General features: G+C 32.3%; 1 protein-coding gene across 1 annotated transcript; it reads left to right on the top strand.

Annotated features, from left to right (window-relative positions):
- Positions 1-317: 317 nt before the first annotated feature.
- On the top strand, positions 318-24,226 carry LOC127845280 (uncharacterized). Its single transcript, XM_052376108.1, has 12 exons — positions 318-497; positions 7,881-8,351; positions 9,401-9,574; positions 11,128-11,187; positions 11,503-11,682; positions 12,942-13,037; positions 17,435-17,647; positions 18,916-19,029; positions 19,257-19,284; positions 19,439-19,473; positions 19,732-19,814; positions 20,487-24,226. The coding sequence occupies exons 2-12, from the start codon at positions 8,243-8,245 to the stop codon at positions 20,664-20,666; spliced, it is 1,272 nt and encodes a 423-aa protein (XP_052232068.1). The 5' UTR covers positions 318-497; positions 7,881-8,242; the 3' UTR covers positions 20,667-24,226.
- Positions 24,227-24,665: the final 439 nt, after the last annotated feature.

Raw genomic sequence — 24,665 nt, 5'->3', positions numbered from 1 at the left:
ACAATTTTATGTCATGTACCAGTCGTGATATTTAAATCAATATAAACTAATTATTGTAAAAATTAAGGTATTTTATAACTTTTCTTTGTTCGTCATTTGTGGTTGACGGTCCCTTTAACAAATCATTTTTATTCTGCAGTGTACATTTAACTTTAAGTAGTTTGAGCCAGTATAACACTGGATTGAAGAAATGTAAATCGTAGTTAGAGGAACTACTTTTGTCTACTGCGTAGTAATACATCGTCTTGTCCATGTGCAATCAACAAAAGTCTGGTGAGTCATAACGTAGATTCAAGCTAGCGCTATACAAGCTATTTAAAAAGCAAACCTAGTCACGGTACTTTGTACTTCAACTGGTTAGTTTCAAATCTTCCGTATTGAGAAGTTGACGAAAATCACTTTACTGCATGTCGATCGAGCGATCAACATTTTTATCAAAATGTGGACTTTTCGCATTATTGTGACTGTCTGTGTACTTTTTGAAGTCGGTGTTTCGGGTAAGTACTTTTTTGTTCAAATAATGCATTTATTTAAACAAACGCTGCACAGTTTTGGTTGATATCTCTGCATGGATTAAAGCTCATAGATATTTCACCACAGAATCAATTAAAGGTACGAAATGTTATTAATATTATTTATGTTTATCTCGTTATGGTATGCTGCTTAATGTTAGCATTTGGATATTTTAATTTATAAAATGAAGCGACAAAGAGACGTATAAAAAAGCGGCTAATAAAGTTTTATTTATTAGAATAATATCAGAGTGTTCTCCAGTGCCAATGACTGGTGATTTATGTTTTCTAACCCTCGATATCTAAAAGTCTTTACTAAGCACTTATCAATATTTGTTTTTACATCTTTACATAATAAATATATAATAATTAAAGATATGCCTATAGCCATGTTTCGAGAATGTTCTCCTCTTACCATGGCTCGTTATTGATTTTTCTTATCCTCGAGTTTAATGAACAAATACCCATTTTATTTTGAACATTTCAATGTTTCATGTTTTTTAACATTTAATACTAAATCACTTGCCAGCGGAACGTCGATGATTGATTTCGCATGGATGCGCTCTGCTATTATTGCATTAACAACAATAGAAGATTACGAATGTTCACACAATCTTCGCGATTTTTTATATTTAGAATACTATTAATCACAAAACACAATAAGATGCCCAACTACTTTTATTTAACTGAATTACCAATGTTTAACAGTAAACAAATCGCTCGTCCCCGTTAATAGCACCAATGTCCGATCTTTTCAATAGGGCTTACTAATGAAAACTGAAAAATTAAAATTGGTGATTTTAATTGTGTGTGCAAAACAATCTTCAGTGAGTGTTAAATAAGCATGTTTTCTTTAGCAAGTATATTTCGCTAAATTAAACCTATTCGTAGGTTTAACAACGCTTTTGGAAAATTTAAAGCCACATAATTACTAAATAAATCAAGGAATGTTGTGTAAAATATTTCGTAAATAAAGTGTACCTATACAAAAATCAGTGTTCCTCATGGCAATATCCAACATTTCAACGCTAGATAAGTACACATATATTCAACGAGATACAAAATGCTCGTTTTCTTTGTTTGTGTCACAATATATTCTATGTGAAATTCTCGCGAAGATTTCCGAACATTTAAGAGAAAACGCGAGATTGGCTTTGGGCAGCGTTAGAAGCACGACGTAAATCTCACGAGCTTCCCTTAGCCAATCTCGCGTTCGCTCGTACACGTGTCTTTAAAATTTTCAAACCTTATTTTCAGTGTTTTATTTGTTTGAAAAGTAAATAATAGCAGAATATTCGACCAACGTTCAGTTTTTGTATCGCGCCTATTCATATGCAAAATGATACTTTACAGAATCCCTTATTTTAATTAATTTTAATTTTAATTTATTTTGAATATCTTTGAAATTGCTTGTCACACTAAGTGCGACAATGTTATGTCATGTGATTTAAACAAAACCCTATGTTTCCGGAAGAATGCATGTGATCCCGATCGTATAAGCTAACTATAATTTTAACGCATGTTTTCATATTTGCGAAGAAAGTTATTACAAAAGTTAAATAAACCAAACGCAGGATATCAGCGCTATCGAAAATATTAAATTGCTGACGTAGTCACGATCCATGCCCATCGATTACTCAGCTTTAAAACTTCCGTATTTAGACCTGCACCATCCCTATTCGACTGTATATTAAACATACAAACAACGCTTTGTCGAAGTGTGGACGTTTTGCATTATCGTGACTGTATTCTTTATTTTTGTAATCGATAGCTCGGATGAGTTATTAATTATTATAAATAAATTGTTCAGCATTTTCCCGTTTGTTTATGTCCCCAATCGAAGAAGAGGGGGTATATTGTTTTTGCTGGATGTCGGTCGGTCGGTCGGTCGGTCGGTCCGTCGGTCGGTCTGTCGGTAGACCAGTTCGTTTCCGAGCAATAATTCGTCAACGAATTGATCGATTGACTTGTTACTTCACATGTTCATTGGCCTTGGACAGTAGATGATCCCTTTCGAAATTTGGGTCACTAGGTTGAAGGTCAAGTGTGAATATCGTTTCCGATCAATAATTCGTTAAGCTAACAAATTGACCGATTGGCTTGATACTTCACATGTGCATTGCTTTGGACAGTAGATGAACCCTATTAAAGTTGGGGTCACTAGGTCAAAGGTCAAGGTCACTGTAACAATAAGTGTGAACATAATTTTTCGATTAATAACTCGTTAACGTATTCACCGATTGGCTTGATACTTCGCATGTGCATTTGGCCTTGGACAGAAGATGGGCCTTATTGAAATTGGGGTCACATGGTCATAGGTCAATGTAACTGTCATTATAAGTTTGAAAATCGTTTTCGATCAATAACTCGTCAACGAGTTGACCGATTGGCTTGGTACTACACATGTACATTGGACTTGGGCAGTAGATGACCCCTAGTAATAATACTATAATATTCACAACCCATTTACTGTAACGATGCTTTAACATTAGTTCATAATTCTGTGTCAACTAAAACATTATTTAAGGGACGAAGTAAAAATAATATTATAAGAAGAACTCTTATGGTCCATTTTTTTTTGCAAAACATCCTGTTCTAAGGCCCTGTGGGGGGAGAAGGGGGGGGGTGGGGAACATTAGTCTCCGACCGTGTAGCTTTTGTTTGTTATTAATTTAAATGCAACTATCTAATTAGCAAGACAATAATGCACAAAAGAACAATTGTAGTTATTTACAATGCAGACACACAATATTAATAACTGTATGTTTATGATTAGGTAATTGTGAGTTGTATTATGAGTAAAGAGTTTGGAATACCTGGAGTATTTAAATTTTGATTAACAGGTATGCTTTGAGAATTATATTTAAAGGGCGATATTTGTATTTTTGCAATAACAACAACAACAACAACAACAAAAACACGTATTAGCTGTTTAGAATTACAATTGCTTTTAAGCCAAATGCAAAATACATAAGAGTGACGACATGGATGATAATGATTATGTAAATAAGGAAATGGTAGAAGTTAACACAGATTTAACTGATTTTTAACATATGATTTGTACTTTTAACATCAATAATGACAGTTCCTAATAAAAATAATGAGATAAAGAATACATTGTTCTACATCAAATTCTGAGAAAAATAGTATGAATTATACAGAATTTAGTCAATCCCGATTTTCTATAAGCGGTGCCAAAGAAAGGGCGTAGCACGAACGTTATTAAGAATATTTAAGATTTTTATGAAAATGTAAAGTCACGATGGTCAAATTAAATATATATAATGTAAAAAAAATCTTTTTGTAAAAATATTAAATAATACGATTGGTTTTAAGCACTACTACAACTTGTTTTATTGATTTGCAAAGCAGCAAGGGAAAAGCTGTAATGTAAATAAGTATGTGTACGGCGCATTTATAACACAAGTGCTATCGGTCAATCTTAAAATAGCATTTCCAACGGCACAAATTACATTGTCATAGTTTGTTACGTTGAAGATTTCATATGTGAAAGCTGGTGATGAATCTGAAGTAAATCATAATATACATTCGTGACAATACTATTGGTACAGAATTGAGATAAGAATTCATGAAACGCCTCTAACGTCTACCTCAAATTATTTCGATTAAAACAGACTCAAAATACGTTCTATGATCAGCTATTTCTAAAATACTATAAGTTGTAAGTTATAGTGTATACCATTACACACTAAACGCCCAAATCATATCAAATACAAACACTCAGTATACCTTAAAGTTAATAGTTGAATTACAAGTATAATGTAAATCACTTATTACACCAATGGTATTTGATAAATAAAAACACATTGATTTAGATGATGTATAAACACCATTTGCAAAAGGATGAATGATGAAGGGATTTTTTTGTAAATACATGTAAGTTCTCATGATCTGATATTGTTAGTGGATAATCTAGTGCTTCATCTTAAGCAATTTTGCTAATAATCATAATGCTAAATTGTCAACACAAGATAGACACCGAACACGCGATATATGTGCATTCCCGCGAATGGTCATATTCATGTTTAGTTAGGTGTACTCTGATAAATATTATTTAATCATGTGCGCCCCTGTTATATTAACCTTCTAAAGAAAAAGTAAATCCGTTCTTTTTGTGTTTGTTTTATGAATAGTGGTATTTATATGGATATTTTTGTCTTAACTGAAATTACATGCTTCATAACTTGTTTGCTATTTGCAGTTACGAATGTTGTGTCGTGCTTTTCTGTATACGTTTGTTCAGATATGAATATGATGCATAACATCTACAGGTGTCCAGATATCAAGAAGCCATAAACTCGAATTGTTGTGATGCTTTATCATTTAAGTCGTAAAAACTAAACACCTTATACATATTAAGATATTTACCTTAACACGAATTGACATACGCAGTGGTTAAATTCTGTTACTGTCGACTTTAAACAAAATATCGGTATTTGATGATATCACGTGTATCAATACACAACTTGCTTGGTAAAGCTTCGATAATGAAAGATTATATATACATTCATAAGCATCTTGCCTTAAGGCAGTTACTATGTAAGCAACGTTTTGACACATTGGAAGAACCGCAACTTGCTTACAACAATACAACATTCCACGTCAACGAATCGTTGGGGTTACAGTTCAACGATACGGACGTTAATTTAGGATATCGACTCGCTAAGATGCCTTTTCTGTTTCTCGGTAATTACTTAATAGCGTTTAATGTGTGAATATACATATTTTTTTGATGTATCACGTGCATCATAGCGTGTGTAATTCCACTTATCATCTCGAATGTATGGGGTTTGATAACAAACATGAATGTTTACGTCATCGGATTTGTTTTCCACTATGATATTTACAATATTGTCATTGATTCCAACAAAGCATACAGTCTATGTAACCAGTCGCTTGAAATTGAAAGGTCTTACGTGTCTTGACGCGTTTTATAAAATAAGAGGGCACCAGTGAGACAAATATGAATATTTAATTCAAATTAAATGTGCACATGTGTTGTGCGAAGTTTATTGGAAGTAAACTAGTAAACTATTAACTCGTTTATTCTTTCACAGGCTGTGGAATATTTTATACATGGCGAGCATACACAGTAACACACATCGGGTATTGCTTCAACGCATGTGGCGGTGGAGGATTCGGAATTTAACTACGTTTAGAAACTATTCTATCAAATCCAGTAATTTAGTATGATATATATATATATATATATATATATATATATATATATATATATATATATATATATATATATATATATATATATATATATATGCAGCTGGAATCAGCATACTTAAGTTATATTAAGGGTATTTATGAACTGGTGAATATTCCACATACCGTAATAACTCTCAGTATTCCGAAACTCTAAATTTCCGATCACCCACTGTTTTTGCGAAAATAATGATTTTTTGTGACTCACATTTTTCGGACAAACGTGTTTCGTTAATTATTAAGGACTCATAATTTTCGGACAGGACTTATTGCAGCGGTATTTTACCAGATTTTTTATCTTTTTCGCTTTTCTGTTCACTTCAACCATCCAAGTTTATGACTTGAGTAAGGTCTTTAAACCTAGCAGGTGAATGTCTCAAGGCAATTGACTATAATACGTGTGTAATTGGTAAAATAATAAATAAATTATAAATAATCAAAACCTACACATGTCGAAGATTAAGGTGTTTGAGAATTGAAGAGTTCATAGGACTATATGGTTCACGGAAAGACATGGTTTTGGTAAATCTTGCATTGCGGTTAGCCATATAACTTTCAGTTTTGTGATTCATATTCCTTCATGTTAATATTAATGCCTTATACTTATAAGACCAGTGTGCTCAGTGTACAAAAGAAATGTCCGAGTTATGCAAGTCGCATTTAATTTAAAAACAAATACTTCTTAAAGTTAAACAAATATATGCGGTTTTTGAGATTTATAATCACGCCCGTATTACACGCCATTTAATTACTATATTGTACCCCAAAACATGTGACTTCAATACGAAGAAATCAAGTGTATGCTCTATACCACGATAGGCACTTTGCACGGTATACGTACAGCTTTTTATATATTTATTTATTTATATATATTTATATAACAATAAAATATGATATATTTCATCTATCATTTCATCATCGAATTCGACAGGTATGCCGAATTTTCGTACATAAACACAATACTGGTCTAGAAATCTTGCACATGATACGATCATGCGATGGAGTAGGTTTGATTTTATAACAAGATTACTTTGATAAATCTCGTACTCACGAACTATTGTTATCATATTTGCACAGCTTTGTCAGCATATTTATGTTTCTAGCCCACAGCTAGTCTACCGTCCATAATTATATACATATCGATTTCTGACGGTACAGGTAATTACGAACAATTAAATCTTCCTTAGGAAGAATTCAAGATTCATAGGAAGATATAAAAGCGCGCGTGAAATGTAACGCGTATTTTGATTGGTTGTTATTTTTAGCAGAACCCTGATTGGCTATATTATTCAAAATTCACAGAAAGAATAAAGATGACGAGGCTAAAAGGGTCATAAGTCACGAATATTCCTTAGAAAGATCTATATCTTCCGTAAGAAGATTTAATTGTTCCTAAGGAAGACATAAATCTTCCTTACAAAAGGAAATAATTCCTTACATAGAGGAGGTAATCACGTGATAGTCAAGATAGCGATGCCCATTCCGAGACAGTTATTTTGCGCCGTTTTATACCATTTATTACTTTTTATTACTTTTTTAACTTTTTCTTTCCAGTCATATCATTTTAAGGTAATAAGCGTTTGTTTCGTATAAAAATTCGCTATATATCTCGACAAAACTCCCCGCAAAGGTTTTAAGTGGAGCTGTTATTAGGTCATCCCGCTCAGAAATTTTGCATTGAGACAAGTCTAGATATAAAGCGAATATTAAAACGAACTAAACGCTAGTAACTTTCTTGCTGATATGGCTGGAAAGTGAGCGGCATTTAAAAAAAATAATACACGTATATACATGTATAAAATGGCGAAACATAACTGCGTCGGCATGGACGTCACCATCTTGAATATCACGTCATTACCCCCCTCTGTTACAAATATTAACTCAATCGCGCAACCTTGAAAATGTGAGGTTTCCACGTTGAACAAATTTGACAAACAATCACAGGCACAGTAAAGAAGGAACTGCCCACAAATGAGTCTGACGAAAAAAACACATACTCGCACACACGGACGGAATAACGCTTACACTTTCTATAATTTTGCGCTTTGCGAAGAGGGATATTAAATTGTCAACCATCACATATGTTCCATGAATTCTTATGTTCTTACGCATTTTATTTCTACTTTGTTTCAGTTTGTCGCAGTTTGGTGGAGGTGATGTAGGTATACCACCAAGCAGTGGCAAGTTACACTCACGTATTTACGGATAAAGTGTATAACCAAAAATCATTACGTCATTAAAATATGAGGGCTTAAACTTAAAGATGGTTGACTTTGTTGATTAATAATGATATTGCAAAGAACATGTGTATCCGCACCATCAGCACTTCGGCAATAACAATGGACGTAACGGACGTGGCTAATTGATCACTTTATAAACGGAAGATACAATTTTAATAGTAAGAAAATAATCCACAACACTTTGTAATATTACGAGCGTATTAATCAAACATTCTGGAGTAAAATTGTTTAAATACTTGTGATAGAAGAATTGACATGGCCCACGATATGACCGGGGTTTCAAAGTTTGGGTTTGCCGCCCTGCGACCGATAAGTAAAGCCATGTATACAGGATTTCTACTTGCTTTTATTATTGGGGTTTTAGGTAAGTAAATTGTATTTTTGTTCGTGAAATATTTTTACATTTATTAATTATGTATGTTTTTAATGAATCTACGAAAATCGATTCAATTCTAACATTACCTGTGTGTTTAATTTGAAATTATAATGCGATCTGCTTTGTAAATATATCGCAATAATGGGACTTGTTAACAGATTATCCTAAACTTATAATGTCACAAGTTGTATATACTAACATGTATTAACTATAAGGAATAGTCTGTAATAATAATACAGGAAAAAAAAAGAGTTTAATACATTTTAACAATTTTTAACGCTATGTTCGTATTACACGCATTTTCGCAATTATCGATTATAAACGCTTTATTGTTTTGTTTATTTAGACTGATGATTATCCATAAATTTACCGATATTTAAAATAGTTTTCTTATTAAATTGTATTTTTTCACCTGTTTGAACGCATTTATTTTCAGATTATGTAATTTTTAATTGTATATTGCAAACAAGTCCTGTGAAAAAGGCTGTGAACAAATCCTGTGTAAAAGGCTGTGAACAAGTCCTGTGAAAAAGGGTGGCCCGAATTTACTTATGACATCATTAATTGTGCATGTATGGTTACATTACATTCATTTAATACTGAAAATGTTTTCTGTTGCAGTATTCTCTTTCGCACTTGCTGATTAGTTTGTTGATTGTCTTTTTACAAATTATTAATTATCATGTTAGAATTTAATGTATTCACATATTCAATTTTTACAATACATTCGTGTTCAGCTTTAAAAAACATTACAATGCAAATTAAAGTGAAAAAATAACAGTTTGGTTATTGATTATATATTGCTATAGGTGTATACTGTAGCTAAGTTATACATCAACACAATATATAATAATATCGATACAAAATTCGAAATGCGGCGTCGGAAGTACTCGTCAAACTTTACTTAAAGGGGCCCATTCGTACAGCTGAATGGTATTAATGATGGGTAAAAGAAACGGACGAACGAACGAGCGAACAATGCATGCTAGAGCTGTTTCTACTATATATTTATAAGTAATAATGTCACACAATTTCAGAGGCCGATTTTATAAGAAACCCATCTAGCACGTGGTATGACGGATACATTAAATGTCTACAAAATGGTCAGACCATGTTGACCTGGGGGGATGTGCAATTTAGAAGAACGTCTCACCTGAAAATAACGTATCCGATTTGGCTCAACGGCTTCGAAGTGCTACTCAACGGCCTAGGTATACCAAACACGTGACGAAATTGAGAATCAATAAGAAATTTCAGCATAATTGTTTAATACCTTATAAAATGCGTATATACTTGTCTAGGATCACCTTTGACTTACATTCCTTACAAAACAACCAAACAATTTGCAGGAGTTGACGCTTTATGCGCAGTTCACATATCTGCATAAATGCATGAGGGGACTGGTTACGATGGTTCTGTCATGTGAATCAAGATTTTTACTAAAAAAAGACGTTGCTTTATAATGTAAATAGTTAAAATATATATAGTTTTTCGCTGTGAATAGTATTGTTTATAATAAGAATTCAATACTGCTCCATCAGCTGGAGTTTCACTTCTTTATATTGTAAGTATATAATAAGATTTATATTATTCCCTGTGCGGGAAGCAATCGCAAGTACAAACTTCCATAATTTACTTTCTTGTAGACTAAAGAGTAAAAAATAAATGCACTTTGAATACCACTATAAAATCCTGACACATTGTTCAAACATTCGTTTACCTAATGTTGTTGATGATTGTCTTTATTCATTTTTTTTATTTCTATATTTAAGTATTTTAGCAGAATTTAATTTCACATGTTTAACTAAAGATCTAACGTGATCACCCTATGCCAAATGTCCATCCTTGTGCTCTGTGTTGTAAGAGTAGTCAACGTTAAGCTCGCTACAACACAAGGGGCTACAGTCTGTGGCCAATCTTGATAAAACTTGGTCAAAATGACAATATCTTGGTCATGTTTGGATCTGGGTAACGTGCGTCTGAAAATTAAGTCACCGGTTCAAATGTTTTAAAAGCATCTCTAGAGGGAAGATTTATGAAACAATCTGAATTGGCCTTTGCTAGAATATTTATCTTGACTAAATCTAAGCTGCGTTCGCACCAGGGTCACGTGCTTAACAAAAAAAGTCACCAGGTCAAATCTCAGAAAAAGTTTGTCACCACTCTAGATGCTACATTAATGACACAATTTTGATATAATTTTATCAGAATGGTTATCTTTAAAACAGTTAGGCCAAGATTGAATCAAAGTAATTTTTGTCTAGAAACTATATAACCGGGTCAAGTATTTAAACAAAACTCTTAACACCCTAGGGGCAACATGTATGACTCACGTGTAATTAAACTTAGTCGGGACGTTTGTCTGAACACTAAGCCACCAGGTTCGATTTTTAAATAAACGTGTTACCGCTCTACGACTATATATATGAATCGGCCATGGTGACCCTTGTTTAAAATGTTTATCATGACATTATGAAGGTCATCTTTGAATCTGGGTAAGTGTAGTAAAAATGTAGATTGCCAATTTAAGTTTCCAGCATTTTTGGTCGGTGAACTCAGGGCTTAAGAGCAATTATGTCCCTTTCGTTCATTTAAGTCCGGTTGATACGATAAAAATAGTTATTAATAACTTAATGCAACAGTTTCGTTATATAATTGCATATTATTTTTTAAAAGTCCCTTTTGTCAAAATCCCCTGCCTTATTATTCAATTATGACACTCGTGTTTGTACGAGTAAACTTTTTATTTTAAATTACGTTTCAGACCAAAACTTCAAATTACACAAATATCGGAATACTAGGACCCGTGTTCGTTGCATGAATAGTAAGTGATATTGTACATAACTCTGCATAATTATGATTATGCCCATAGTCTGGTTCCAAGCGACAAGTGTTCAGTACACAGCGACAATGGCGGCTTCTAATAGCAAATTGCTTATACACAATATATGTATACATAAATGTGTACAATTTTATTTTATTGACATTATTTACACTGGTTGTATAATGTACTTGTATAATGTGTATGTTTAATTTGTTTATAAGTAACCCCTCTGTACATAAACGTTATTTTGTTATAGCAAATAATAATGTTTTTAGAGAAATAAATTGACACAGTTCTTTTTCTGTCACGAATAAGGCTCAGAGTTCGCTAACAAATTCCTGGGTTTTGAGGAAGGAAGCAAATATTGCCAGAATCAAACCAATGGATTACATAAAGACTTGCCTTTTGTGAATCACACTAACCTGTACATGTTTAGGATGTTTACTAGTGACATGTATTGGATACAAGATATAGACGTTGCACCATTTCTAAACTGTAAGTATATTTGTAATTTATGTTTCAAATGGAGTGTGGGTATACATCAGCTGCCCGTTAAGCTCATGTTCAAGAGCACTGTAAATCGTTGGTGTGAATCCCGCAAGCTTAAATTCACAAATAAATACATATGTTACTCGATCGATGAATTTCGGTGTGTGAGGGGTGGGTCTTTTATCGTGTAAAGGATTTCGCATTCCAAATTGTGCACGGATTGTTACGGAACTTAATTTATTGCAAGCCATCGACAAGAATTCAGAACAAAAAAAAATGGTTTCACAATTACTTGCCAAAATATGGAGATCAAAATATGGAGATATTCTGTTGAACTGTATGTGTAATATGAAGTGGGATCTCACATTTGAGTTACTAGTAATAAAACACTTTCACTTAGGCTTTATCTTTGCCTTAAAATAACCAACAGCATAATATATGGGGTTTTTTTATTTTTCTTTGAATTATTACATTTATTGTATAAGTAGTATGATCATTTTGAGTAAAATGAATGCCAAAAAGAAAATTAAAAACATTGATTATATTTTTACCATACATTTATTTAACACATTGCAAGCATCTTTGTTGTTTTTTTTAACTATATGTAATGTGTTGGTTAATTGGTAAGTGGTAAATGGAATGCTAATCATATCCTTACATAAATGTATCAATCAATATCTGTTGTTTAAACATATTGTAAACTGTTAACCTCAGAATGATTCCTTTGAAGTGTATCGGTCCCATAATTTCGCTTTGGAATTAATATTAATCGTTGTTTTTACAAATCTAAAATATTCGAAGAAGTCTTAAATACATATTAAATCAAGAAAAACACATTTAGTAACGTGAATGTTTCAAGCGGGATTCGAACCTCTGGAGCAAAATCTCCGACGCTTACCCTCGGCCACTGAGATATTTGATTTGCAAACGCTCTGCTAGTTTAACAATTATTTTCCACCATCAATTTCAATGATAACACGCCGTTGACTTCGGTCGATGATAAGCCATAATTACGAAGTTAATATTAGGTGTGTTTGTAGTCATTAGTGTTATTTCGCTTGTTTGAATGTATAGAATAAATTATTTTTTATTAAAATCAATTCTTGTTTAATTGTATTGTTTCCAACCTGTAAACATTTCCTTTTAAATTATGCTCGCAAAACCCATGATCAACCGAGAAACATTTCATATACTTGCTACAGTTTAATTATTGCTATAAAACACATCTCATCTTATGGTTGATTGTATTATTTTGTTATTGCTAGCGGAAGACCTGACTGTGCATTGTTATGTGCTTAACGCATTTGACGATTTGCAAAAAGACAACTGTACCAACAAATATTCATCCATCTGTATAAATGGTAATAAGAAATAGCTCATTATGATCTATTGATCTTTGTAAATCAGCTGATACACACAAGTTAAAGTTGTGGTATTCGTAGTTATGACTATAGTCCAGTCAATCTACACTTTGACTTCAAACCAATTGCAAAATAATTTCTGAGTGCTGGGTGGGTAAATATGTTGATTTTAGCATTATATTAATTATATAAAAAGTCTAGAAAAATCCATGCGGGGAAAAGTTATAGAATATATATGATTTTATTTTAATATTCTTTAAATATATTTTGTTACACGTGCCAAAAAACCTTAGATCTACACACAAACAGCGTCGTCTGCGGTTGACCAATCCGCTGTGGGTTTATATATTTTCTTAAAAACAGGGTATGAAATATTATGGACTCATTTGAATGAGAAAGATACATCTAGCAATATATATTATATTATCATTTATAGTGTAGCGCATTCAGGTTTCAACAGTGCATAAAGCAAGACAATTAAAAAGTGAATGTGTTTCATGTTCTCTTATGACGCCAATCCAAACAAGATGATAAAAAACCTGTTTCGTTCCTAAACAAATTATTTCTTTTGTTTATTTGCCATAGTTCGTGTTCACCCGTCATTATATTTTGCTTATGAGTGATAAGGAAATTATCTCGTATTAAAACAATTATTTCTAGCGGTGGCGAGAATTGTTTAAAAAAAACAAACAAACTAAGGAAGCCTTTTCGGGTCACACAATACACTTTAATCTAATTTTGACGAAAACAAGACAAAACAAACTATAAATTATTACAATTAAAATTTTGGGAGCATATGTATAATATTTATAAACGTTTGTTAAGCCTCATTTTAGCATAACCAGGAAGTTTTCTTAATTTCCAAACTATGTATTGGCGATGCCAAACAACAGCAACGCTTACAGTTCGATAAATCAAGCAAGCTCAATACAACATAATTCGATATTTTCAAGACCCGGTCAGTTCGTTCAGGTGGAATGTAGGAAACAATATTGTAATCCTATTATAATTTCACAGGATGAAAAACAGAAGGACCAATGTAGAGCATCAAGATCTAAAATTGATTCATTTATTGTAAAAGAACAATATTTGGTTTGTGAACAGTCTGTAAAATGTAGTCAGACAAAGGGAGGCCATGATGTATTTGCTGCCCGGACTCTGGACTTTCCGAAGACAATTGAAGACACGAAAAGATTATTGGTCTGTTGTTAATCATTCGCGTTTTCAAATTGTACCCCACTTGCTAGCAGCAGATGCCGTGTGCAATCAAATGTGCAATATTAATTTCAGAAATAACAAGGCAATTCCTGTCTACTTCTAACACGAACACCTTAAATTATGCAAGACATCCCCAGGAAGACCAAGACACGCCGATGCAGATACCGGCAGTTGTCCTTTTAAATGGAAATCGGGACAATCAAATAACTATTTTTGACTTTGTAGATAAAATAAGTAAACTGTTTGGGGACAAATCTTATAGCTCTTAATACATGTAACACAGATTTGAAGAAGATTTTGGGGAATCTGTAATGATAACAGAGATAAATGGAAAACAACATGTGATAACATTGAGAAATACTGAGGCATACTTACTTCAGGATTTTTATTGTGACAATAGATCTGATGATCCGAATGAACAAAACATCAAACTTTTGACAGCAGCAGCACAACTTTTCAGTAATGATTTAAAGACTGCGTAACCAGACAAATCTATGTATCAAAAACCAAATGTGATGTTACTGTTGCTGTGAATAGGCAGTTTATGCCTCAAAGTATTGTGCAGTTTTAACAAGATTTATTTATCGCTATGGTTTCTGATATAAAGGTATGTTCTGTATGCCAAGCGATCATGCAGGCAGATCGTCCACACGCAATATCAGGGTGCCATACAACATCACAATTATTTGGCATTATCAAAGCGGCATCACTGAAAATGTTTATGTAACCTCCTTGACTTTGTTTAAGTGTTTTAAAAGAACGTACACAAGAAGAAGTTATTACTTGTGGAGAACACATCTGGTACTACTTTATGGAGCGTTACCAGCTTAGGGTTTGGACATGCTTCGTTTTACAAACCTCACAAGGAAGGTAATAACAAGTAAATCGCAGGTACAAGTTCAAATTTTTCAACCAACATCTGCCGCGGCAAAATATCACAGTATGCAGACATTTAACCAGGTGCAGGAGTGGATTCGTAATGGATCAACACTTGACACTGCATACTGGGCTTGGGCAAGGGTACAGGGCAATCTCTAAAACGACCGATATCTAGGCCTCTCCTGATAAACTTCTTAACATGATCAGGTGTAAATGTAAGCAGAATTGTGACTCGAAAAGGTGCAAGTGTAGGAATGATGGACTTTAATGCTCCATTGCTTGCGGTGAAAGTACATAAACTGGGAATATGAATTGTTTTTGGTATAAAAACGACATAACATTGGCATTGGTACTTAAGTTTCAACTCCGGATCAATTATGAATAAAACTTGCCAAACAACTGGATCATTTTTAAGAATGTCCAGAAAGGCATATACACATTTCCTTGAGGATTCTTGGCCTAATTTGTGTCTATGGGTTCTATGTCTTTTTTATATTGTTGATCAGATATTCTTGTATACGTTGTTGTCGTGTGTTTTTTTTAAATAATGTATTGCGTGTATGTTGCACTGTGTTCATGTAGATACATAATTTTGGGTCACTTCGTGTTTAAACATTTAGTGATGTATAATATACAACGGATGACATCTTTAAACGGACACTACATCCAGGAATGTAAAAATATTCAAAACAACTTACTTACGTTAATTAAACAGACTTAGGTTTAATTTTTAATAATATGGTATCTCAATTCTGTCCATCCCTAAAAAATTTAAACTTCATAACTAATGATCTTCAATTAAAAATGCCTATGTGTTTTATCACATTTTTGACACATACTTGTATCACTGGATTTACCGTATACGTCCATGTAAACAAGAATTCCCTGATGCAGACACTCGATAATATTATAAAAAACGATACATTGCTTAAAATAAGTAAATTATTATTTTGTAATAATGTTGTCGGGGGTTATTATAATGTAAACACTAGACTTGCAGTTCATGTCACAGGAAGGGATAGAGATATTTGCTATTAAGATAAAAGAAATCGTCGTCCGAAATTTGCGACAGGTAATACTGACTTAAAGCAATAATTGAACACATGTTTATATAAGCAAAATATAGTGGAAGCATACGATTTATTTTCCACACCATATATATTTGTTTAGTTTAATAAAACACATATATTTTTGGAATCAGACACATTTATGTTTACGTTTACGGGTCATCGTCTAATTATAAGATACACAAATACCCCACTCACTCTTTAAATATTGTTTAATCAATAACTTATCATTTGTCAATTTTAAGTTTGCTTATTAAATTAAATAATGCATTAATATTGTTTAGTTTATTTGTCCATAAAACAAGAAACGTATGACTGCGGTTTCGAAAACAAAAATCGGACATTACAAAATCATTAACTGTGTGATTGAGTCATTTTTTCAATTTCTTTCAAACAGACACCATGTTTAATAATATTTCTTTATGTTTTTCCCTTCTTAGATTTTTCTAGACTTTAAATGATGTTTCAAAGTCAGTCAGTTTCAAGTTTCAAAGTCAGTCATCATACTTTCTTTTGCAATTTCTTTCAGGTTAAGTCTTTTTGGAGGCTAGATTGACTGGACTACTATGGTTTTGGCAATGATGATAACACTCATGATGAAAATGATTATGGTGTTGATTATTATTTATATAAAAAAGTAGCATTATTATCATCATGTTTATAATGATTATGATTATGATGAATAAAGCAAGTATAGGGTTCAAAGATACTAAAGCTTAGCAATTCATAGTCATATATAAGTAAAAAAATGTGTTGTTAGGAACAACGATGCATCGACTTTTATTTTGGTTTCTAAATTAAATGACTCTATTTCAACTGGTATGGTCAATGCTTTCTAATGCTTTTCCCGATCTTTTTTTGTTTCGTTTATTGTAAACTTTTAAAACTATAATTTTATTGTAAGGCGTTAAAATTGAGTTTGCTTCCAAAGATTAATTATGATTTTTTGTGTGATCACTTTGAACGTTTTTTTCTTATTCCTTGCTGAATTTTCGATCATTTTGCTACACTCCATAGAACTGCTCAATTAATTGTCCACATGAAGAAGGATTATTGCTTACAAATTTGGAAGAGTTCTGTCATAAATAACATGTAAATAACGATTCTAACGACAAAAAGTTTGGCTTCTCAACCTTCCCTATTTGTGCGATGTAAATGGAATCAAACTACATGTAAATTTTAGGTCTATCAAAACATGTTCAGCATGCTTAAATTCTTCTTTCACCTTTTCAGAAACTGTTCATGATACTATAAAATACAGCACATATAAGACGAAGATGCGAAACTACGATCCGACATCATCTGGCACAACCGAGAAATCAGCAGCAGTAACTTCAGTGTTTGTGACGTCACTAGTTACGTTCGTAACTTACATTGACGTTGATTTAACTACTAGCGCAACAAACACCCCGTTTTATTTGACCGATACAACCAGCGACCCTAAAAGTAAATACCGTTAGATCGCTTATTTTATCACAACAAGTGCTTACGGTTTGATTTGAGGATATCGGAATATCCGTCTTGCACCAGTGCGTGCATGCATGCGGGAGTCCGTTTACTTTTTCTTCCAACGGCATTTGTTTTTAAACCGATGAGCAGATTTGAACGAAAGTTCACCTGAATTATCATGAGGTGACCTTCATTCACAGTAATTAATATCGTTCCTGTCTGCTAAATATGTAGGTACCCGAGCTAAAATAATATTTTCATAATTAAACATATTTTTATTTTATTTTGTGACACCGCAAGGCTCAGGGATTCAATATTGAGTGTTCAACTAAAAAAATTGTTAAAATGTTATCCTTTGGGTGTAAAAAGCCTCTCCCAGGGGCAAACTTTTATTTATATAATCTTATATAGTAAAAAAATTGTTTATAGTATGTTCCACTTAAGCCCTAAAGTTCGGATGTATTATATTTGTATGTTACACGGTCCAGTTGACGAATATTTATATAATGCCGATGGAATTAAAACTGGCCAAGCCCCGGACTTCACATCATTAACACCGACTTATGTAGGAAATATCTATAAAAATCGCCTCTAAAACCGCAAATATCATGGGTTAAGTGTTTGGTGTTCAACGTCGTGTTCTACTATATTTTGATATCATGCCCCAAGGGTCTGTACATAGTGTGTTCAAGCAATGGTCCTTGGATAGATTAAAAAAAAATTGTTTAAATGCTTTTGCAAACGAACCCCAACTTTACAATATTACTCATCGGGCGTGGCCATGTTTCACCCCATACGTTGTTGATAGAAAGCACAATCATTAACCCATTTATGCCTAGTGGATTCTCCCATTCTTCTAAATTGGATCAATTTATTTCCAAAATTAAGGATGTCTTGTATATTAATTTCTATATTTAGCCTATTTCTTACAGGCATCATGCGGCGTTTCATCTGGGTCTACGCTGTTTGTCAAGGTCCTTTTTCTAGACGCTAGGCATAAATGGGTCAATTACTTTCTATCGAAAACACTTTCATGTCAACCAGATTTTCTTATTAAAACGAATTGTGTTAATCTATTATGTATTTGTAGAAGTTACACTTCACAAATTGTAACATTGTTTGTAATATAGATATGTATGCATTCCCAGAACAAGAGGAATCAAAGGTTTGTCTTTCATAATACCATTTCTTTTGCATTAAATAACATATATGTAAGAAGGTTTTGATATTGTAATATCCATTACGTTGAATAATTTATGTAATAGCCGAAGAAGATGTGAAGACATCGTCCCTTATTATATGGCTTGCAACAGCGCTTGGCTTATGCCTGCTTTTACTTGTCGTCATCGTCGCTTGTTTGTGTCTCAAAAGGAATCAAGGTTAGCAACATGTCATACTTGTTCATATGCATATCTTTTACTAAAAATGTTCTTATATAAGCATGTTGTCAAAACCTATTATTCTATTAACCAAATTATTGTATTTTACTATGAGACTTTTTCATACAAATCAGTCAATAGAATTAATATATTTAATGTTATTTTAAGCAATATAGATGTTATTTCGTTTGGTTTTGTAACGACACATGTTTTTATTCCAAATACAGAGAACAACAATAGAACTACCTTTCAACAGTAAGAAAATGCGTACCATACGTTTAATAAATATTCCGATTTGGTAACATTTAGATTTTTATTAAATAAGGCAGACAATAAATGGTTTAAATGAATTGAAATCAACGTTATTAATATCAATGTGCAGCTCATAACATATTTTTTTTCTTTTCAGAAACGAGCTTGTACAGCCATCGATTGTTCCGCAAGGTGAGTTATTTTATATAATTCCATATATACTGTTGTAAACAGAGACAAAGGCGGCATGTCTTAAATAAATAATACAAGCACGTCATATTTTCTCTGTTTTTTGCAGTAATATGAAGCGTATTTGTTTACAAAGTCGTAAAAAGAAACAAATGTACTCATACTGTTTTTTAACAAACCAAACGCATTAATACGTATGACGTGTTGTAACCTTTTAACGCATTCAAAATAATTGTGATATATTTTACCCATTTGCTGTAGGTCATGGCGACAACATCGTTAATTATGATGTCATTCTCGACGATGTAACAGGGCGTGAGGCAACACCGTACACCTCACTCCAGGTTTGTTCAGAAGCACTAGTTGGCTGGCTTTGATACGTAAGGATGGACCTATGCTACAACTACAGTACAGATCAGTTCTTGTCTGCTTCAATATGTGACCTGCAATTGTCATACGATGCTGACATTGATGTTCGACATAGGACAATATTAAATGCCATAACAGGGCCTTACTTTTAATACACAATTTACATTTTAAGTAAAGAAATTGAACATAGCAAGCATTTTAACGAGGTTTGACCAACCCTTAACCTAAGTAATGGTCAATGCATTCGTTCGTTATTTAAACCAGGGTTTCATATTATCGCGGTTCTTGATTAAAGTATGTTTAACTCGCTACTTAAACTGTTAACTTATTCATATTATTGCAGCTGATGTATGGTTTTTATATACCAACTTAAAAGCAATTTATAGCATTTAAACATACAGGTGTAACCTATTGTAATATCTGCATGACGTGAAACCGGTTTTCAGTACAAACGGATTTCAGTGTCAAAGCATAGTATCATATTGAAATCATGTAAATCCATGCTGTTGTTTTGTCTTACCTTTCTGTGTGGTACACAAATTTTGTAATTCGCCATGAATAAACATTTAGTGGGTAAACAAAGCGTAAATTCTAGTGGTGTCATTTTAGTTTTATTTTTCATTTGATTCCTTTAAATTATTCAACAGATGACAGAAAAGCATCTGTACACTGCACTGACCGTTAGACTAGAGAATAATGATGAAGAACCGGACAATGACAGTCCACTCGAGACAAATTACGCAGATGTCGAAGTTCCGGACAACGAAGGTCAAGGGCAGACAAATACGCATTCCGAAGCCAAAGTTTATTATTTTGTTGTTAAATAAGGTACACGTTTAATTAAGGCTTCCAAAAGGGCGCATTCATGTTTTGGTTTAAGCTTGTATTATGTAGGAATAAGATGTCGAATTGCTCAACACAAAATTTAGCTTATGTTCGAAACTATCGAAATATAAGATAAGGCAATTTAATTCTAAACAATATGTGTTTAACTCCTTCAGAAAGTTTGTAACCACAGTCTATTTTCCCCGGATGTGGTTAATGTAGAATGCATGGAGCCAGCAACTCAGATAGCTCAGTTGTTTCATCGTCATTGTTGGGTCCCGAATATAAGAAGATCGAAACCGTATCGGACTAGTAAATTGTTATATTTCATTCAATAATTAAATGACTACATATTGTGAACGCTTTACAACTGCATAAACATTTTATTTTAGACTTGGCGTTTTCATTTGTTTCTATGCGGCTTCTTTTTACCATTAAAATGAAACATTTATTTTTAAATTGTAATCAATAATACTGACTCCATGTTCTTAAAATAATTAAATGGTACATAACAACTATTTTTTGTTCAAGCATATTTTTTATCTTTATTCGTTCAAAACGTTTATGAGGAACACAATGACGTGTGTTACACATATTGAGGTAGTTATATTTATTTGTTTCTGTATATGAAGCGATCTAATTTTTCGTTTTCAAATATGACCAACTACTAATACGTACTTATAGGTCAGCATGAAAAACCACATGACATGTTTTCATTGCTGTTTCTGTATCAATATTACGTTTTTGTTTTCGTGTTAGGTTGAACAAACTACACTTGAATGATCAAACTTTCCAGGATTGAATCCATTACAACTCACTTCTCACGACGGAGAACAATCCGCTTAAAATATAAAATTATAATTGCACCGGAAATCGATCACATAATGGAAATGTGACACTAAGGTATTTGCAAATTGATACCGCATGTTAATCATCATGAGAATAAGGCTACACACTACCTACTCTGACGTAAAATGTATAAATTGGAACAACAATGGACATGAATATTGTGTACTTAGAACTTAATTTTTAACAACGTCAACAAAAATTATTAAACATGTTTTAGCTCAGTGTGCGTAATAACTATGTCAATATGTAAATTTGAAATAGTTATACCGTATAATGGAATACGTAAATAATGATATTAAACAATGAAAACCTTTACAAATCTTCAAAATTGTCTTGTTTATCCCCTACTAAAACTCTCCTTAATTATTGTACATAAACCTCAAGTACGTGTTTTGTAAATATTCAAGATATTTCTGTGTTTTTATGTTTTCCAATACTTATTTTCTGTCTTATTTTTTCCTAGCAATGATTCTCCTAAAAATTCCTTATTGTATATATTTGCTAGTATGGTACATTTTAATGTACGATTGTAGTAACTGGAATTCAAATCTAAATAGTGTCTACATATGCAATTGCAGAAATAATAAAAGTATTGCTTACAAACACGTTTCTTGTGTTTAGTTTTAATTTATGAAATACTATTACTCATGTTTCACTTCATTTGCAAAAGACATTTTTTAATATTAATTTGGAATTATTAACTCTAAACCTAAAAGAGACTTATTAATAGACGATTTGAATATTTTCAATATTAGTTGTTAACATATATCTGTATTAGTTGATCACAGATTCCAACAATTAAAGTATGCTATGTATAATAACACGCGCAATGACATTGCAATAGCACATTATATAGACAATTAGGGCGTTGGTTTTATTATTGTTTTATTATTTGTTTAATTTGTATTATTGGCACATCTTAATATCATTGTACAGATATTATTTTTGTATCCACTGATTAGTTAACAAGAACGATTTTATTTATAGTTAATATAAATAAAGTCACAACTTGTGTGCATTTATTAATGCCTTTCTCAACGTTGTCTACATTTGTCAAATTGTAATGTGCAACGCAGTTATAGTTTAGTTCCTATTATACTTAATCTATCTTATTTCTGGCTTACTGCACTGGCCAAAAGCCAGTAGTTTCATCAACAAATGTTAATAGTTGCGTAATACATGTATAATATAAGAAGTTTCACAAACATGGGCTTTTATTTTATTTCGAATACTGGTTGTTTGATCTGTATAGCGTTTTGAAAGTTTGAAAGCTTTACTAACTTATTTACGAAGTTGTGGTACTGCTAAAAGGAAAGTTTTTGAAGAACAGTTACTCATATTAAGAGCAAATTACTCCTTAACTCTCTTGAATGAAAGTCCGTCTTTACAGTAAAAGTATCACAGAAACGCCTAAAAGTATTATTTTTCAAACACAAAGAGCAAATGATTAAAATTGACAATAAACATTGACTTTATATAAAGTAATCTGCCACGTTAGCATGTTTACGTCCAGCATACTTATAGAATTACTTATGTTTCTGTTGTTGTTAATTCGAGGGATAACATCATACATACCTTTATTTTTATATACTTAGTTTTAAAGTGTTTGCTGTTGTTGTTAATTTCAAAATGCTTTTAGCGCTTTATTTTTATTATTAAAGTGAAAATATTATTTGTTTTATTTCATTTCTTTCATATATATTTATGAAAAGAAAAACTACTTGTTAATACACAAATCTATGAATAACAAATTCAGTTGTAAACATTAAGGTGCGTAGTAAACAGGACACGTGTTATGCTTATCAAATTCTCATTGATCATTGTGGTAGCACAAAGGTTACATCTTAGTTATATATCAACAAGTACTGTTAAGCAAGATATGTTAATAACAGACTGTATTAAATGTGCTTACAGGCATTCGTATGACCGGTCTTACATTGTCTTTTTTGACCGGAGATAAATGTTGGTAGTTGGTGTTAAGATCTTTGAAAGCTGTAGATATATATATGCTTATCTAACTTTATTTGTTAATTAATTTGTACTTAAAAAAGAGTTTCCAAACTATTTTTTCAAAAAGCACCTTTTAAATTGCCTTTTATCAATGAATATTCTGTTAATTCTTCTGACAAGTATGTGAGTACCATGCTCTTGTTACTGTCCTTATACCGGAAAGGTATTTATATAGATTACAATTGTAGACTATTACGCAATATGTGTAATCTCACACGATCAAATCAATTACTGTGTTTGGTTTTATGCCCTACTACCGACAACTCTATTTTGTGTGATTCCTTAAGAACAACTATATTTGGCTTGATTCCTGAAGAACAACAACTCTATTGAATTTGATTGTTAAAGAACAATAACTCTATTTGATTTGATTCATGAAGAACAACATTTCTATTTGGTTAGATTTCTTATATTTTGGTCTTCAGTATACTGATGCGTAATCACATGTCTTTATTTACACTAAGATATATTCAACAAAGAATTGTATTTTTAAAATGTCATGTTTTAACACTACACACAGTGTTTGCATACATGGTCGTACACTAAAATGCATGTACTTGCTTTGTAATGTAGTTTTTACTTGAACCTCCGAATACGTATAGCGAACAGAGAACATAGAGCGTCTCTGACTATAGGTATTTGCGTTCAGACATGGAAGACTAGCATCGAATTCAACGATTCTAATAAACTTTCTGTTCTGCTATTTCTGTGTTATATTTACAATATGGCCCCCAAAACTACGATAAAAGGCATACATTTTCATTGTAAATTGCATTCGCCACAAATCGTTCATACAATTATTTTAAGTTACTTTTATATGTATTAACATAATGAAACCGTTAACTCGGTGCTATGTCTTTGATTCCGGCGTGTATATGTCATGAAACACTTTTTTCATAGACACGTGACTGTTGTTTAATAAGTCTTCTTTTTAGAAATTACAGAATCTACTCGTATCTGAAAGTCCACACAAAGTAATCAGGGACATTGACATCTTTGAAGAACCTCTGCGTTCATAAAAGCGTTTAGTCCCAGAACACTTATGTACATATCATTGTTCTGTTTTGTTTGTTTAATCAATATCAATTTAAATGACATGATTGTTATTCTGCAAAACAGATAACATACTATATTTAAACCGG

Source organism: Dreissena polymorpha, chromosome 9, assembly GCF_020536995.1.
Source record: "Dreissena polymorpha isolate Duluth1 chromosome 9, UMN_Dpol_1.0, whole genome shotgun sequence".
NCBI lineage: Eukaryota > Metazoa > Mollusca > Bivalvia > Myida > Dreissenidae > Dreissena > Dreissena polymorpha.
This window is presented reverse-complemented; position numbering and strand designations above follow the sequence as displayed.

Coding starts and splice junctions, on each gene's coding strand:
- LOC127845280 (XM_052376108.1), top strand. CDS start 8,243: ATGGCCCACGATATGACCGGGGTTTCAAAGTTTGGGTTTGCCGCCCTG. Junction 9,575..11,127: donor AGTGCTACTCAACGGCCTAG/GTATACCAAACA, acceptor ATTACGTTTCAG/ACCAAAACTTCAAATTACAC. Junction 19,815..20,486: donor CACCGTACACCTCACTCCAG/GTTTGTTCAGAA, acceptor ATTATTCAACAG/ATGACAGAAAAGCATCTGTA.